The following is a 17898-nucleotide window of genomic DNA, read 5'->3' as shown; positions in this document are numbered from 1 at the left end:
TTTTGTAGGCGTTAATATAACTTTCTTTCTTTCTCATTCTCATGAAGTTGGAATTAATGAACTGGAATATTTACAAAGGGTCCCCTAGCCAACCATGCAAACTCAAAGACAAGTAGAAAACAAGACATGGAGCCAAAAGACTACAACATTGTCCACAAGAATAGAAGAACGAGATCATGAAGCAAGAATAACCAATGTAGTGCAAACAATATCCATCCATGGAGCAACCACCTCTTTGAGGATCACACCAACTCTAGTAGCAAATGCATATTGAATCCCATATTCTCATTGACAATACTCTCTCTCTCTCTCTCTCTCTCTCTCTCTCTCTCTCTCATATTTTTAACATAGGCCTCACACATTGGCAAGCAACCGCGAACATCTTTCGATATCTCAAAAGATACTCAAACATGGGGACTTTTCTATTCTCTGGAGTCTCATCCATGCATACGTGCTTTTATAGATAGTGATTGAGTTGAATGTTATGACACTATGGTTATCGTATGTTAGAACTAGCATAATGATGCATGTCATGCACTTAGACCCAAGTTCTTTTCCGAAGAAAAGAAAAAGTTGTTTAATGAACTTCTAAAGGGAGAATTCCCAAGGTAAATATGCAAAATAAGTCATGTATAGGAACATAAGGATACACCAGGGAATAAGTCTAATACAAGGATTGCGTAAACAGCCTGTCTGATGGGCTGCAACTGCCAAACCATATGTGGCTCTACATGAAAGACAAGTGCTAAAAAAGGCATCTTCCCTCCTCATCCATTTAGAATGACCTTGTTACTCCACGAGTTTTGTGGTTTGCATTAGATATTTGCACTACATCACCTTGTTCTCTTTTGGAAGAAATAGAAGCATGACGTGATTCAATAAACCAAAGTGAAGAATTTGAATATTTCCATTTCATAAATCACCATACAATCCACTTCCCAACTTTTTCAAATTTGTACAAGGGGCAATGCCCCATCATGACACTTAGTGTAGTAATAGAGTAGAAGCTGCCATACCAATTTACCATCACTGAGCTCCTTCCTGATAACTATCTGCAGACAGAGCCATCTGGACTGCCAATCACTCGTGGTTGGAAATCACCGCAAGACATTTTATGGTTAAGATTGAGGTTATCTATATACCTTGTACATGTTTTAAGGCCTCTTGTTTGGAGTATCCCAAACATGACATCTTCAAATGGCTACAGGATATGTAAAAACCATTTCTGCATACCTATTGGCTAGTTGAAACAAAGGGACAAATCGCTTGCCAGGATTGTGTTTAGAAGCATCCAACTGAGCAGCATTCACAGATGGGAAAAGCAACTTTGTCACATTGATGATACAGAGACATCATCTAAAATCTCTAAAAGGAAATGCTGAATATCTTTCTTTCAGTTAATCTCCCCACTTGGACCTCCAAGCTTTGCCAGATGAAGCTTCAGTTCGCTCTTCCATCTGCTGAAGTTCAACTCTACATGTAGTTAAAGCTCCTCGAATTTGGAGATCATTTGGATGCAAGCGTAGTGCATCCTCAAACAGCTGCTTTGCTTGTTGCATTAGGCTAACCCTCTCCTGACTGCCAGGTGGACGAAGTCTGGATCTATCACGCAAAGCAAGTCCCCAGTTGAGCATACCTGGCAGTTCACATGTAAATAGTACAGTGAGAATCTTCCGTTAAGTTCCCAAATGGGTTCTGTTGTACATATTTTACATTGGCTCATTGCAGTGGTGGATTTAATAGAATTTTCAATTCTTGGGGGGGGAAATACAGCACACGCACATTAACATGGCATTGCATCATAGTGACAACAAAAGAAAAACTGAGAATTGTGAAGATAAGAGAAATGATGATTGCTTATAGTAGTAGCAACCATTAGATGAACGTTCCAAAGAGGGTGATCATACTTGACTACCAAAACTTTACATACATTGTGGCACTGTGTGGGTATATACTGACTTGTCATACTTTCTTCATGCATCACACACCATATTTACTCAAAAAGGGCCAAGCTTTGATGGCCTCTTCACCATCTAGATTGACTTTCTTGAAAGTACCTACAGATAGGATAAGTTCCTCCATGCTCCAAGTAATGGCAGAAATTGAAAATCCAATGAAGACATTTTACCTTTATTATGGCAGGAAGGAAGAGGTAAGAAACATAGGCTGTGAGCAGCCAAGATATTGAAAAATCTGAGGTAATTTAACTGACATTCATTGGCTTGATTTTTTCTGTAAAGTATCTAACTGCTGAAACTGAATACACTACAAATAGAGAACTGCTGAAACCAAATTAGCACAAAGACTTGGAAGATGGGAAGGAGAGAGAATGAGAAGCAGACAAAAAAAAGGGGGGGGGGGGTGGGGGGTTGGTTAAGAGAGTACCGTTATACAATTTGCGGCTGAAAGGTGAAAGTTCTAGCGGAGAAAAAAAGTAACTGCCTGGGGCAGTTGCCAAATGCAAGTGAAACATGAGGACTTTAAAAGATGAGAACCAAAGCACTGAAAGAAGCAAGGAGGTGAGAAATGCAGGGAATAAAAGAGGAACAGGTGGAGAAAGAATGGAGAGAAGCAAAGGATGAAAGGTATACAAAAGTTATAAAGAAAGCAAGCAAGAAAATGAAGTGTACAAGCTGCAAATGGAGGATGATAACCATTAGGTTACAGAGCAGAAAAGTCTCAAATGAATCACAGGTTGGAATGTTTGGGTATTGCTCAGTTCCCAATTTGGGGAAAGGAAACAGATTAGAGATTTCTCAAAAAATTTTAAATGCTATTGCTGTAAAACTTGCCAGATTGTTTAGCAAGAAACAAGTCTTTTGTTGCTGCGAGCATGTATCATAGATATGTTCTATTTCAACATTTTCAAAATACTGCTAGATGACAATCTGTATATTTACACTACATGATAAAAGTAGGTACAATGAACAACTAGTTGAACTTTACCAGCAGGTGCAGCTTTTTTACTTATTCCCATCATTGCTTCAAATTTATCAATAGCCGCTAAATACAGCCTGTCTGCAGCTCCAACTGCATCCTACAAAAATCCATCACAGAACTTACCTACCTCTCTCTCTCTCTCTCTCTCTCTCTCTCTCTCTCTCTCTCATGAAGAGGTTTGAGCTAATGAATTGAAACACTTACAAAGAACCTTCTGGCCAACCAAACGGACTTCAAGACAAGCAGAAAACAACATCGAGTCAAAAGGCCATAAAATACACAACACTGCAATAACAAAAGAAGGGGATCTGTGTCTGTGTGTGTGTGTGTGTGCGCGCGCGCGCGTGCACGTGCTGCCCCAACAAAGAACCTTCCACCTCTGAATCAAGGTAGCCTGAATCATCAAGATAGAAACTAAGAGAACCTGGACTGCAGCAAGAGCACTGTTGTGCACAAAAATGTCATTCTGCATGGAGCATTTTTGCAGCTATTAAAGGATGCTTTCATCATCAAACCATAGTACATGGATGTACACATCATTTGGATGTCTTGTGTTGAGAAACCACTTCTTCAGTTTACACACTTCATTTAGGGTTTCACACTAACAGCCCCAAAAAGGACTGGTGTCCACATTTTGGCCACTTTCTCAGTGGGTGCCCACATAGTGGTGCGCCACCCTAGACAACCTATGCCTATAAATAGGCAGTCACTTCATTCATTCTTCACCACTCTTTAGTCATTCTTCACCCCTCTTCCTCTGTCATTAGACACTCTTCCTTTCTCTCACCAACCCCTTCCACTGCCCTCACACCCCTTCAGGAGAACATTGCAGTTGGTGACTCGTGGCTGCCTTCACCCTTCCTCTTCAACTTCAGATGCCCTGTTCCAACATCAGGCTTTGTGTTTGGAGCATCTTCCACCTAGCATCACCATCCTCTGCTTGGCATCAGCACCCTTCTCCTTCAGGCTCCACCTTCACTTGTGTTTTTCACTCTGGAGGCCTTCTCCTTGCCTGGCATCATCATCTCTAGCTTGCCAACAACATCCTAGCCTCTGGTAGTAGTCTACATCACCGAGCATCAATGATTTCATCACTCGTCTATCACAGGGGCTGTTGCGACCTACGTTTTTGCAGCCTAGCTCCTCCTCCACCTGCGTCACTCATTTATCACATGGGCTGTTGGGACCTACGTTTTTGCAGCCCGGCTTCTCCTCCATCACCTGGCGTCGCTCCTCTTTCACAAAGGTTATTGAGACCTACATTTTTGCAGCCCGGCTCAACTTCCGTTCTCTAGCGTCATCATTATCCATTTGACGTCAACATCTGGGCTGCTCTCCCTGCGTTTGACAGCTCCGAAACTTTGAGATTTTTGTTTTACTGTCCAAGTCACTCCCCAACATCAGAAGACTGCAGTTCACTCCCTCAACAGCTAGTGATCATCTTCCACATCTCCATTAGCGTCAGAGGATTGCGGTTCGCTCCCTCGACAGCTATCCTTCACCTTCCAGTGATTACTTCAATAGCCCACTGCCCAAAGAATTTCATTTCACTCCCTTCACTGTGCAAATTGTTGGGAATAAAGGGCTATCGTGCCTTTTATATGTGCACGGGTGTGAATACACCCTTAGCATATTTGTACTTTCATATGTATCTATCTAAAACCTAAAGAGGTACACACAACAAATTGTACCCAAGAACATCGTGCATCTCTCTTTGACTCTCACTCTCTACTCTTGCTCACGTTTTGCTCTCTACCTGACATTTTCACAACAGGACATTGCATCGTCACTACGCATCGCTCACTTCAAATTGGTATCAGAGCTGCGGCTAAGGTCTTCGCACTTCTCAGAGTTCGTGCAGGTCAACTCGTCATTGTTCTTTCACTAGACAGACACGCCACAGCACGTGCAGTCAGACGCAAGTCAAAAACGTTGTTTTCAGTCAAGCGCAGATCAACGGGCCATGTTTTCAATCAGGCGATAGTTCCAGGTTGCACACAGGTCAAACGTCATTTTTCCATGTCACAAGCACGTCACACGAGCAGGCGACGGGCTAGCGGCTGTAAAGGGGGCAGATTCGTCACTTTTCCTTTGCAAATTTTTTAATTTTTTCAAAGGTTTCCTACAAGCAAGCCCTTCACTCACTGACGGGCATTCATGCATGTAAGCACAGTTCAGAATTTTGGGCAGATTTGTGCCAAAAATTTGGGGATTTGTTCAGATTTGATGTGAGCAAGACACAATAGTGATATTTGTCTCAGAAATTGCAAGAATTTGTGACATTTTGCCTCCGCCATTTGAGGCTTTTCATGAACATGCAAGAATTGGGCTGAAATTTATCTAATTTCTCGACATTGATGCACATTGGACCCCGTGCAATTTGGGGTTTTTGCTGTTTGGGTGAAATTTGTGCGCCATTGGGTCATTTTATGTACATGCAGGTTTAATTCCATGCAATTTGGACATCTAGCAATTGGAAAAATTTGGGGGTTTTGCTGAAATTGCTCTATTTTGGCAAAATTGGCCTATTCTATGCATGTCAGAGACAGTGCAGATGTATGGTTGATGCTTTGAGCACAAAAATTTTGGGGCCTTTTGACCGTGCATGTCAAATTTGTGCCCATGGGTGCATGTACAACAAAAATTGCAGCTAAAATTTGGGACTTCTCATGTAATGTGATGCATTTGTCCTTGGAACAGCTGTAATCAGTTGTGGAGTGTTGTAGCACAAGGTTTAGTGCTTCTGAAAATTTATTTGCAGATCTGAAATTTCTGCTCTTACGTGGTTATTTATTGCTAGTTGGTACTTGTTTGTAACTTGGTCACTTGTGAGACAGTTTCGGCCTGCATTTGCTAAATTTTTTTGTCACATTTGGGCTGAAAATCATGGCTGGCAATAGTGACAGCAATCATCTCATGCACATTAAGAAGCTTGAACGAGCACATAACTTTGCAATCTGACAAAAACAATGCTATAATATCCTGTTGCAGAAGAAGCAGGCAAGGCCGATTAAGACCAAAGGGGCAACGCCTGCAAATATGGAACAGGAAGACTAGGATGAGTTAAATGAGCTTGCATGCTCAACCATCAAGCTATCGAATTCTGATGCCTTGTTGTTTAACATTGAAGGTTTCGATTCTACCTACGCTATTTGGACTCAACTGGAAGAACTATATGCCCAGAAGAGTGCCGCAAGCAAAGTTTACTAGCTGAAAAAGCTTATGGATTTACATATGAAAGAGGGTACAGCAATGTCTACTCACTTGAGTGAGTTGAACTCCATTTTCAGCCAGCTGGTTGCCTTGAAGTTCATGATTGATGAAGAATTTAAGGCTACGTTCTTGCTTTGCACTCTGGCAAAGAGTTGCGATACATTCAAGACTGCTATGAGCAATTCTAATGCAATCCTTTTGTATGCTGATATAGAGAGTGCTCTACTCATGGAAGAAATGAATCAACAAAACAATGCATCCAGTAAGTCTTCCAGTGCTTTGCGTACTAGGGGCAGATCACAGCAAAAAGGCCAATCTGATAGCAAGAGACATAGTAAATCACGTGGAAAGGATGTTGAATGCCATCATTGTGGCAAGAAGGGTCACTTTAAACGTGACAAATGAAAAAGAGAAAAGGAAAATAGTGCACAGCAATGATGTTATCTTCCGGGAAGATCGCATGCATAAACAGCCCGAAAAGACTGAGGAGGTCCGTAGGGTTGTATTCTAGGAAGAAATACCTTTTGGTTAGCAAAATGTGCCCGCTATACAGCAGCAAATACCTACTGTAAATGAACCTGCAAATGCAGAAAATAATGCTGGAAATGATTAGCCAGCCATTGCCCATAATGGTGAGCCATTGGATGTGCAAGAGCAACCAAGACAACAAGCTATTAATGCTAATTTGCAAGCTGAACCAGGACAGCAAGCTGAAAATGGAAATTTGCAGGCTCCACAGCCAGCAAACAATGATCATTGGGGTAGGAGATCGTCTAGGGCTACAAGACAACCTGATAGATTCGTTCCTGGTGCAAACAATGTGGCTGATTATGTCATGTTGACAGACTGTGGTGAACCGTCTTGCTTCAAGAAAGCAATGGACAGACAGGACAGTAAAAAATGGTATAAAGCCATGTTGTCAGAGATGGAATCTCTTGAGAAAAATGGCACTTGGGACTTGATGCAGTTACCTAAAGGGCAGAAAACCCTTCCATGCAAATGGGTTTACAAAATGAAGGTCACTTTTGGTTCCTCACCAAAGACTTTGATGAGAACTTCTCTCCTGTAATCAAGATGACTACATTGAGAACCATTTTGAGCTTGGTTGCAACTAAAGATATGGAGCTCATACAGATGGATGTAAAGACTGCATTCTTACATGGTGATCTGCATGAAGACATATATGCAGCAGCCTGAACGATTTGTGGCAAAAGGGAAAGAGAAGATGGTATGTAAACTCAAAAAGAGTTTGTATGGGCTGAAACAAGCACCGAGAGAATGGTATCATAAGTTTGATACATTTGTACACTCTCAAGGTTTTCATAGAAGTCAAGTGGATCACTACTTGTACACCAAGAAGGCAGCAAATGGCAACCTGATTATCTTGGTTTTGTATGTTGATGGCATGCTAATTGCCAGCAGGGATACTCATGCCTTGGACTCACTGAAGCAAAGTCTTCATGGCAGCTTTGACATGAAGGATCTTGGTGATGCAAATTACATTCTTGGCATGCGAATACTCAGAGATAGGTCAAAAGAATTACTCTATCTATCTCAACAAGAGTATATCTCCAAGGTTTTACAGCATTTCAATATGGGGGGGGGGAGATTTTGGGATTCCATTGTCTCCATATGTGAAACTCAATGCAGAGGACAGCCCTACATCTGATGATGAAAAGGCTGAAATGGCCAAGATACCATATACTTCAGCTATTAGCAATTTGATGTATACTATGGTTGCTACACGTCCTAACATTGCCTTTGTAGTGGGAGTGGTTAGCAGATACATAGCAAACCCTGGTAAAAAGCATTGGGAAGCACTGAAAGATATTATGAGATACTTCAAAGGCACAAAGGATTTGTGTATCTGCTTTGGAAAGCAGAAGGCATCTATCTTTGGCTTTACGAATGCAGACTATGCTGGTCATGCGGACTGCAAAAAGTCCACTTCTAGGTATGTGTTTACCGTTACAGAAGAAGCAGTCTCTTGGATCTCCAAGCTACAAAAGTGTGTTGCATTGTCTACTACAGAGGCTGGAAATACGCAAAGCCCTACGTATGGCAGTATTGGTTTGATGACTGGGACACAAAGTAGCATGTTTTGTACTGCATCTGCATCCTTGAATGTTTATGGGGCTCAAGAAATAAATACTGGTCATGCAAATGCTCTGTTTGGCATTGGTTTTGATGTAAATTCAATAAATGCACCCTTTTTGCAACAGCCACTGTATGATAACTTGACACCAAAAGAGGCAGCAAAAGACTATGATGAGGGTGGAAAAACAGTGAAGTTTGAGTCCTTCAATGGCGCACAAGATAGGGTGAAAGCTTTAACTTTCATTCAGCAATTTGATGCAACCTATCCTGGAGGAAACTTCACCGAGTCCTCGAAGATTCGAAAGGCAACCACTTTCTTGAGAGGAAATGCATTACAATGGTGGTCCACTCTTTTGATACAAGGTAGAGCACTATCAACCTAGATACAATTCAAGCAAATGTTTGCATCGAATTGGTTGACTAGTACCTTTGAGGTGGATATCATGACAGCTTGGAATAAGTTGGATGCTAAGGAATATAAGAATTTGGAGCAATATAATAAGAAGTTTTGAGATGCATTGCTGCCTATTACTTCTTAATGCCCCGTACCCCTTCATGAGCAAGTAAAAAAATATGGTTGCGGTGGGCTATCCAAAGGAATCAAGGATTTTTGCATTAAATCCACCGTGTCTAACATGTCTCAACTCATAGAGATTGCTACTACAGCCGATGCTTTGCTGCATGGGAAGGATTCGAGCTTCCTAGAGAGCGGACAAAAGCTGAATGAAAAGTTGTTAAAGGCTAAGAAAAGGGGTAGATCTGAAAATCAGCCAAAAAGAGACCACAACAGCAAAGAAATGGCTCGAAAACATTGGCACAATGTAGAGAATTGATGGCTGTAAATAAATGTTTTATTTGTGAACAGGAAGGTCACATTGCAAGGGACTGTCCCAATAGGCAGCAACAAGTTGGAAAATCAAAAAATCAAGGAGATTCTAAAGGAAAGAAACCCAAAACATCAGTGGGATTGGTAGTTGACGTTACTAGTGATCAGCCCGATGATGATGCTACTGAGTTGTGTAGAGCATGGGGCAGAATTAGGAATCAGCATGCATTGATTTTCTTTGATAATGGTGCACAAGCCAACTTCATCTCTATTGACATGGCAACCCGTCTAGGCATCAGAGAGGATGAGATAGCACCCATGGGGAAAGTTGGAATGGCATGTAAAGGCCATGCAAAGCCCGTCTAATGTATTGCTTGGTATGCCATGGTGTCACCGTATGCATGTAGTGATTGATTTTTGTTTAAAAAATATCACTATTCAGCATGAGGGAAAGGTACTCACACTTGATGTAAAGTTGAAAGATAAATCTGTCCTTGTTGTATCTACAGTTGCCATTTCAAAAGTAATGAAAAATCATCTTTCACTGTACTTGGCTTTTACTAAATATAAAGACAATAGTGAGAATGTTGAAAACATATCTAAGTTAGAGAAGGATCACATGTCATTTCTAAAAATGTATGCTGATTGCTTCTCTCGGTCACTTCCAGGGCAGCTACCACTTGAAAGGCCAGAAGATCATGGCATAGATCTTATCCCTCAAAGTAGCCCACCTAATAAGCCATCATACAAAGTTAGTACAGCCCAACATGAGGAGATTATGAGTCAAGTGAATGAACTATTAAAAAAATGGCTAATTCAATCCAACTCATCTCGTTTTTGTTCTCCAATGCTTTTGGTACAGAAAAATGATGGTTCATGGCATATGTGCATTAACCATTGAGCTCTAAACAAGATACGATAAAGAATCACTTTTTGATTTCTCGAATCAATGGTGTTATGGATAGATTACAAGGGGCAACCATATTCAACCGTATAGATTTGAAAAGTGGATATTATCAAATACGCATTAGATAGGAAGATATGCCTAAGATAGCTTTCAAGTTATCTTTTGGATTGTATGAGATTCTTGTTATGCCTTTTGCACTTACGAATACTCCTGCCACTTTTAATCGGATGACGAATTGCATCTTCAAGCTACATAGAGGATTTGTGGGTACTTTCTTTGATGACATGATTGTCTATTCAAAGAATGAGACAAAGCATAGAAGACACTTGGACATTGTGTTCAATGATTTGGTGAGCATAGGTTGGTTATCAATGACAAGAAAAGTAAATTCTTCTTGCATGAAATCCACTTTTTAGGGCATTCTATATCAGCTGATGGTATTTGCATGGACTCTACAAAGGTGGAGGCAATACGATCATAGCCACCTTTGAGAAATGTGCATGAGATCTGCAGCTTCCTGGGTTTATGTTCTTACTGTAGGGAGTATGTACACAAAGCTCTTGGTTGTAATAATTTATGCATTATTTACGTGGAAACAATATTTGTTGGGAGCTGATTGTACAATGCAAACAGACCATCAAACTTTGAGGTACTTTCTGAGGCACAGAAAATTGTCAAAGAAGCATATGAGATGGTAGGGTAAATTTTCTCTTTATATTTCACTTTCAAATCGTACATATTGATGGTAAAAAGAATGTTGTGGCTAATGCACTATTGCGTAAGCCACAAATTTCACCCATCCGCATGGTTTATCACACTGAGTTGGATACCATGAAAGAGCAAGATGTTGCTGATTTAGACTTTACTAATGTTTATGATTAACTTTGCAATGCCCAAAGGCATGAACACTTTGTGCTAAGAGATAGATTTCTGATGATGCATGGATGACTGTCACAAAGCAGTTAAGGCCCAAAGTTACATTGAAATTCATGCTCCTTCGTATGCAAGACACAAAGATATCGGTGCCACAATCGAGGCAGTGGAGCATTTCTTTTATTAGCCAGCTTTGAGACATCATATAGAACAGTTTGTCAAGACATGTATCGTATGTTAAAAGGTAAAGCATGATAGGCAAAAGATGTCAGTTTTATTACAGCCCTTGTCTATTCCGGATAGGCCTTGGCAAAGCATTGCAATGGACTTTATTTTTTAGATTCCTAGGACACCTACAAGGAATGATGGAATATGGACTATCATTTGCAGGTTTAGTAAACAAGCCCATTTTATTCCGGTGAGGAAGAAAATAAAGGCTGATCATATCACACAATTGTTTTTACAATACATCTTTTAAGTATCATGGTATACCAAAGTCAATCATTAATGATCGAGACCCTCGAATGACCAGTTTATTTTGGAAGAGGTTGTTTGAGAATGTGTGTACCAGGCTGAAACTCTCATCATCCTTCCATCCGTAGACAGATAATCAATCTGAAGAAGCAAATTCCACACTGTTGGATCTTTTGAAGTGCTATATTTCAGACCACAAGACATAGTGGGAGCAGTATTTATCCTTGGTTGAGTTTGCTTACAACAACACAATGCATAGTTCCACGGAAAAAGCTCCATTTGAGGTAGTTGAGAGTAGCAAGAAGGTACCGCCTATTCTCCAAACTAAGAATAAGATCTTTGAGGTTGGTCGTTATGTGGAAAACTTAGATGCAAACTATGCAAAGATAAAGTATGCACTTCACACATCGCAAGAAAAGCAAAAGAGGGCGGTTGATCGCCACAGATGTGCTTTGCAATTTGCAAAGGGTGATTATGTATTGCTGCAGACAAGGCTGGAAAAGATGAAAGGAAGAGAAAGATTGTATCTGAAGTTGAGTATGAGATACTATTGGCCCTTCCAGGTGTTGGAGAAGATCAACGATGTGGCATATCTGCTGAAATTACCTCCACATTGGCGAATACACAATGCCTTTCATGTTAGTTTGTTGAGTCCTTTTCATGGTGATGTGCCAAAGGATATGTCTGCTGAAATTCAGCCTGAGGTTGAGGAGCTTGATGAGATTTTGGTACCGAAGCAGATTTTGGCACATAAGGAAAGAAAGGTCAAAGGTATCTAAGTCATATGGATGGTCGACCAACGGAACAAGTAAGAATGAAGATAGTACACACTTCTAGCTGCATGACCCAACTAGATGCCTATGATTGGAACACAGAGCACTTCAAACCATAAAAAGGATGAATGCCTTGGAGTGTGGGCTCAACCTAACAAAACAAACAATAGGGCATTGATCATGAAAAGTTTGTGTGTAATGTGCATATACACATTGAAAGTTTAGAATGCACATGTTTGTACATGTAAGTCTCATATTTGGATCCTACAATTGTTTTTGCAGCGTACACACTAATAACTTTCATATGATATCCATATTGGGAGGTCCCTAAATTTGTAGACCATAGGAATGGTGGTCTAAGTGCTCACCCTAAATTAAACATGGATTTTACCAAATATGACAACTTCTAATAGTTCAGTAACTTATTGGATGAATTAAGAAGAGTTATATTAGTTTCTCTATCCAGTTCCAAAGACACAAGCTTAATTCTGTCTGACACATCAGGGTCTGCAGCCTGAGCAATCACTTTTAACAATACCCTTAACACATCTGAGCATTCACTTCATCGGAAAAAAAGTTTAAGACACAGAACGCTGGATCTGCTTACCTGTTTTCCTTCAGCAGCAATCAATTGAGCTCGAAAACAAAGTGCTAAACCCCAATTATACAACGCACGAACATCGCTCTTATCAAGAGAGAGAGCCATCCTATACTTTCTCCCCGCTTCTACAAGGAGCTGTTCACATTCTTCACAAACCAGTTGAAGAGTTCGCTCAACAGCAGATTCTTTTCGTCGGTTCTGATTGACTCGCCCAAGCTGACGTGAACTTTCCTGAGAAGGGAGCATCTTTCTCAATTCCTTGCTCAATTTGAGCTTAAGTTCACCATGAACAAGAAGAACATTTCCCCAAAAACCAACAGCCTCTAGACTAGATGGATCCACGGTCACTGCAGAAGCAAACATATCTGCAGCCTTATACAGCATAGTTTCAGCCTCACCAACCTCAAGCTTCCCAACCAGACCATCCTTGCCTTTATTAAAGTAATTCTCACCTGTGCTCATCAGCCTTTGAAGTTCTTCATCTGTTTTCTTTTTGGTGGAGTTATACAGCATAGTTTCAGCCTCACCAACCTCAAGCTTCCCAACAAGACCATCATTGCCTTTATTAAAGTAATTCTCACCTGTCCTCATCAGCCTTTGAAGTTCTTCATCTGTTTTCTTTTTGGTGGACACTGTGGCTGCAGATGTTATATTATTACCCTCACTAGAAAATTCCTCTTTTGATAACCTCCCTAAATTTGGTGAAGAAGATTCAATCTCTCTTCTATCTGATCTTTGCAAATTGTCAAAGACATCCTGCTGTGAGCCGGATTGCTTTTCTGAGAGTATTGAATTTTCCTTAGTTGTTAACCTCTGCACATCTTCCCCTGTCTCTGACTTGCTGTCTTCTACCTTGCTCAAATAGTTTCTTGGCATGGCCCATAAATTCTCAGACTGCTCTCTACTTTGCAAGAACTGAGGTGCAACAGATTGCTTGTTATCAAAAGATTTTCTGAATGTTTCAGCCTCTTCCACCTGACTATCTCTTCCATCGAAAATCTCACTGGCTGACATGGAACTAGATCCTGCACTGGAAATTTTAGGTCTATTGGATTCCTCTGAAGATGATGAAGCCAACAAGCTAAACTGATCATTATTTCTAAGTAGATCATTTTTCAAAAAGTTCCCTGCTGCATCAATTGAACTTTGTTCTCTGGAAGTATGCTCTCTTTGTTGTGGGTCACCTGCTAAAACATCCCTGGACTTCCTTGGCATACTGGAGATTTCAGACATGCAGCTAGTACCATTCTGCTCTACACGTTGTTCTGAGACATTCATATCTTGTGTTTTCTCCGGGATTACAGCTGAAACAGCCCCATTTCCAGTAGCCTCTCTTGAATGAATATTTACACTATCTACCATGTCAACTGAAAGACAACTGCTCACAACACTAGTGTTGCTTTGGTCCGTCTTCTCTGCTTTCACCATCTCTGCAGCACCTGTGAGCTCTGAAAACTGTCTGTTAAATCTGCTACGAGCAGTTAGCTCATCTTGACCACAAATTCCACTGATATCTGCACCTGCAGCCATCCCTTTGTCAGTTTCTTTGTCGAGGGCACCTTTGTCCCTCTTTCTACTTCCACTCTTTGGCAGCTCTGGATCATTTGCATGTGCCAAATAGGACCTCTCATTGCTAACATTTAGCTCTAAACTGGATTTCTCTAAATCATAAAACACACTTCCATTTGTTTGTCTCTCTCTCTCGTTTGTCAAGAGCGTACTTCCATTTTCTTCAGACTGAACGGGATAAAGTGATTCGAGCACTTCAAAAGACTGCTTGCCCAGCTCTTTTATTGCCAAAGCAAACTGCAAACTGGTCAATCCTTGTCTGTTTCTTGCTGCAAAATGATCTGAAATTAAAGCTTTTAGTGAAGTAAGAGTCTCCTTCACTTCGCCCAAAACTGGAGTATCAATGGTATAGTTCTTTTGGATTTTGTCTTCCAATTTAAGTACACAGGTTCTAACATCTGATAGAACTGAATCGATTTTCTCAGACCGGCTAGGAGATACAGACACATCTCTGCCTCTCTTACGAAATGCATCATGCAACTCCTGTTGCTGTTCATGGCGACCAATAGACTCAACCACTTTTACCGATATTTTTATAATCCATAACAGAAAAAGCAAGATGCCAGACTGAAATGAAGTAAGCAGCTGCTGCAAGCCATGCAGAATTGGAGGCGGCAATGCAATCCTGAGGTCCGAGTGTTGCGGTTTGATTTTGTAAACAGTGTGACATACGATGAAGGGCAATGGGATGAGCAAAAAGGCGTGATGACGACCTGCAATTAGGGCAACTGCGACAGCTGCTGCCACTCCTAGTCCCAGAGGTACGACAGCACCATGCAATTCGAATCGAAGCGAGCCAAAGGGGCCCTTAATGGCATTGGAATCAAGTGAGCCACCACCATCGCCACTGTTGGTATGCGCACCATGCAAACGGGATGACAGAGCTGCTGCTAGGGTGGAGGAGCTCTTGACAATCCACAGAATGAGCGAGCGCCTGTGTGGGCCCGGAAGCCGAGGCAAGAAGGCCGATGCAGAAGCCAAGGGAGGATGATGATGATGGGCATGAGCCAGTAGATTGACGGAATTGCAGAGGCAGAGGGGTCCCATCCCCTACCTCGCACCCTTCCTACATCCACTGAATATGATTACCTGTGTTGCTTCTGATACTTTGCTTGAATTCCAGTGAGTGCAGATTTATTTTTGCAAATGATCAGATGGGTGTTGCAGTCTAGGCTTCTACTTAAAGAGATAATCTGCCTTTTCTTTTTGTTACACGATGATACATCTTTTCTGCGCTCTTGTTGAACACCCCCATTCACAAGAAGTTTGAGACAAATTCCCACATTGCTAAATTATGATAATATCATGAGTTTCTGCAAGCCTCCAACCACAACTAGATACATATGCTGTGCCCCCCAATGATATTAGAAACTCTTTGGGAAAAGCAAGGGAAAAGAACCCTTTTATCCATACGAGGAAATGTCACTACCATCTTATCATTGTGTATTAAAATATCCATCTTTTCTTGCTTTTCCCCCCATGGAAGGAACAACAAATGTATAGTCAAACTCCTCTCACCCTAAGCACATTAGGCTTTCTATCAAACCTCTGAGTATCAACTATTTGTGAGACCAAAGGTATAAACAAAGGCACATATGTGTACTAGACTATGTCAAACACCATTGGAGATATGGGCACATGTTATGATAAGAATTACAACATGCAAAGGAGTAACTGACGAGAGCTTTTTAATACATTATCTTTGATTGATGGTGGACACTACTTATTACATGTGTATTTTGGAAGGCTCTGATAGGCAACCTCTCCATTATTCCGAATTCTGATTTGGTGGACACTCCCATTTTTTAATTACCACCCCACGATCTTCATTTTGAAAGCCAACCTAAATCTTTGACTGATGGTGGACACTACTTATTACTGGTGTATTTTGGAAGGCTCTAATAGGCAACCTCTCCATTATTCCAATTTTTGATTTGGTGGATGCTCCCATTTTTTAATTACCACCCCACGATCTTCATTTTGAAAGCCAACCTAAATCCCTCATGTGTCCAAGCTCTCTAAAAGAGACTTCTCAATACCAATCATAATATGAACTACCTCATTTCTATGAAGCCAAATGGTTTTTAGAATAACCAACTTGATTACCTGCAAAAATATCCAAGTCTCTTCATCAAACTTGCCAATATCGAACCCAAAATGGCATTGTGAAAGGATGCATAACCATTCAATCCAACATACTATACCAATCTATTTGCTTTCCTCTAGACTTCCCTGTGTTGGATATAGGGTTGGAGGAATATACATATACGACTTGGAGAAGAAGAAGCTCAAGAGAGTACAGCTCAATGTGCGCTAAGAGGTATCAATAGAGAATATTTATAAGACTATGTATACCCTAAATTGACTAGACATATACACAAGTCTAGAAGAAAAAACCTCCTAGCAAGGGAAAAAACTGCCCTGATGATCCTAACTACATTCACATCCATCACTACCGGAATATGGTAATAAACCCCACTATGGAAGGGACATGATGAACAACAATTCACAAAGGGGAGTAAGCCCAAAGATTTGTGGAAAGCTTCAACTTCTCACAAGGCAAAGCCTTTTGCAAAAGATCTATAAGGTTATCCTATATTGACACATAGGCCAAGTTGATCTCTCCTACAGATAGGGTCTCCCTAACCTAATGATAAGGCACCTCAATAATATTAGTACATGCATGGAACACTAGACTTCATGTAACTACCAATAAGCTTTGACTATTAGTGAATATGGTGGTGGCAACAAATACCTATCCAACACCTAAATTAGCCAAAAGGCATCGAAGACAAACACACTCAATGGTAGCTGTGAAAGCTTCTCTATCCTCAACTTCACAACTAGAAGTGGCCATAGTGGGTTGTTTCTTACTCAACCATGATGTGCACGAGCTACCAAGCATAATACAAAAACCACTTGTGGTTACATGAGTATCATCGCAACCTATCATGTCAAAATGCTTAGTGTATGGGCTATGCATAAACCTACTCATCTGTGAGACTACAAGTTGAATGTTAGGCCTCATAATGCATACAAATCAAGCATCCAATGGCTTGTTAATAGAGAAAGACATCAAAGTAGTCTTCAACATCATGAAAGCTCAACTTCAAACATGTCTCTATCTGAACAATAATAGGTTTACAATCCTCAAGACCAAATCTCTACAATAATATCGCAATATACTTTGTTTGACAAAAAGTAATTCACATTGCTTGAACTAAATGCCTAGACATGATGCAATATGCCTAAATTTGACATATCAAATGTTGAATTCAAATCAACCTTAAAATCAACAATATGTATTTCATTACAAGTAGTGAAGCAACATATCATTGACATAAACCACAATTATCAAAGGCACATGGCCTTCATCTTTGACATATATAAGGTGCTCTCAATTGGACTATTCTAGAAACCACATGTGTTTTCTTGCCCCTTATAAACAAACCACGAGGCTAAAAGAAACATATACTTTCTTATCCAAACCACTATTCAGAAATGCAACTTTATTGTCTAAGTGATTTATATTTCAATCATTATGAACTGTTGTCATATAGCAAGTGGAAATAAAGGTACCATCAAAGTCGATGCCCTTCTGTTGAGCACCCCTTTTCCATAAGCT

General features: G+C 40.6%; 1 protein-coding gene across 2 annotated transcripts; it reads right to left on the bottom strand.

Moving 5' to 3' along the window:
* Positions 1-874: 874 nt before the first annotated feature.
* Positions 875-15590, bottom strand: LOC148030230 (uncharacterized). Of its 2 annotated transcripts, none has more exons than XM_087686501.1 (3): positions 12711-15587; positions 2947-3037; positions 875-1636 (listed from the first exon to the last, which is right to left on the bottom strand). In XM_087686501.1, exons 1-3 carry the CDS (start codon positions 15318-15320, stop codon positions 1398-1400), a joined length of 2940 nt encoding a protein of 979 aa, XP_087542627.1. In that variant the 5' UTR covers positions 15321-15587; the 3' UTR covers positions 875-1397. The 2 variants fall into 2 exon arrangements, 1 of the variants encoding a protein (XP_087542627.1); XR_015692146.1 differs by having other exon boundaries at positions 1499-1636; positions 2947-3030; positions 12711-15590.
* Between the last annotated feature and the right edge of the window lie 2308 nt (positions 15591-17898).

This window comes from Lygodium microphyllum, chromosome 10, assembly GCF_053477565.2.
Source record: "Lygodium microphyllum isolate KBCC chromosome 10, Lygodium_microphyllum_v1.1.10, whole genome shotgun sequence".
NCBI lineage: Eukaryota > Viridiplantae > Streptophyta > Polypodiopsida > Schizaeales > Lygodiaceae > Lygodium > Lygodium microphyllum.
The sequence above is the reverse complement of the archived record's forward strand: the minus strand, read 5'-3'. Positions and strand labels throughout refer to the sequence as shown.

Coding starts and splice junctions, on each gene's coding strand:
- LOC148030230 (XM_087686501.1), bottom strand. CDS start 15,320: ATGGGACCCCTCTGCCTCTGCAATTCCGTCAATCTACTGGCTCATGCC. Junction 3,038..12,710: donor TTGCTGCTGAAGGAAAACAG/GTAAGCAGATCC, acceptor GGATTTTTGTAG/GATGCAGTTGGAGCTGCAGA. Junction 1,637..2,946: donor TAAAAAAGCTGCACCTGCTG/GTAAAGTTCAAC, acceptor GTGAACTGCCAG/GTATGCTCAACTGGGGACTT.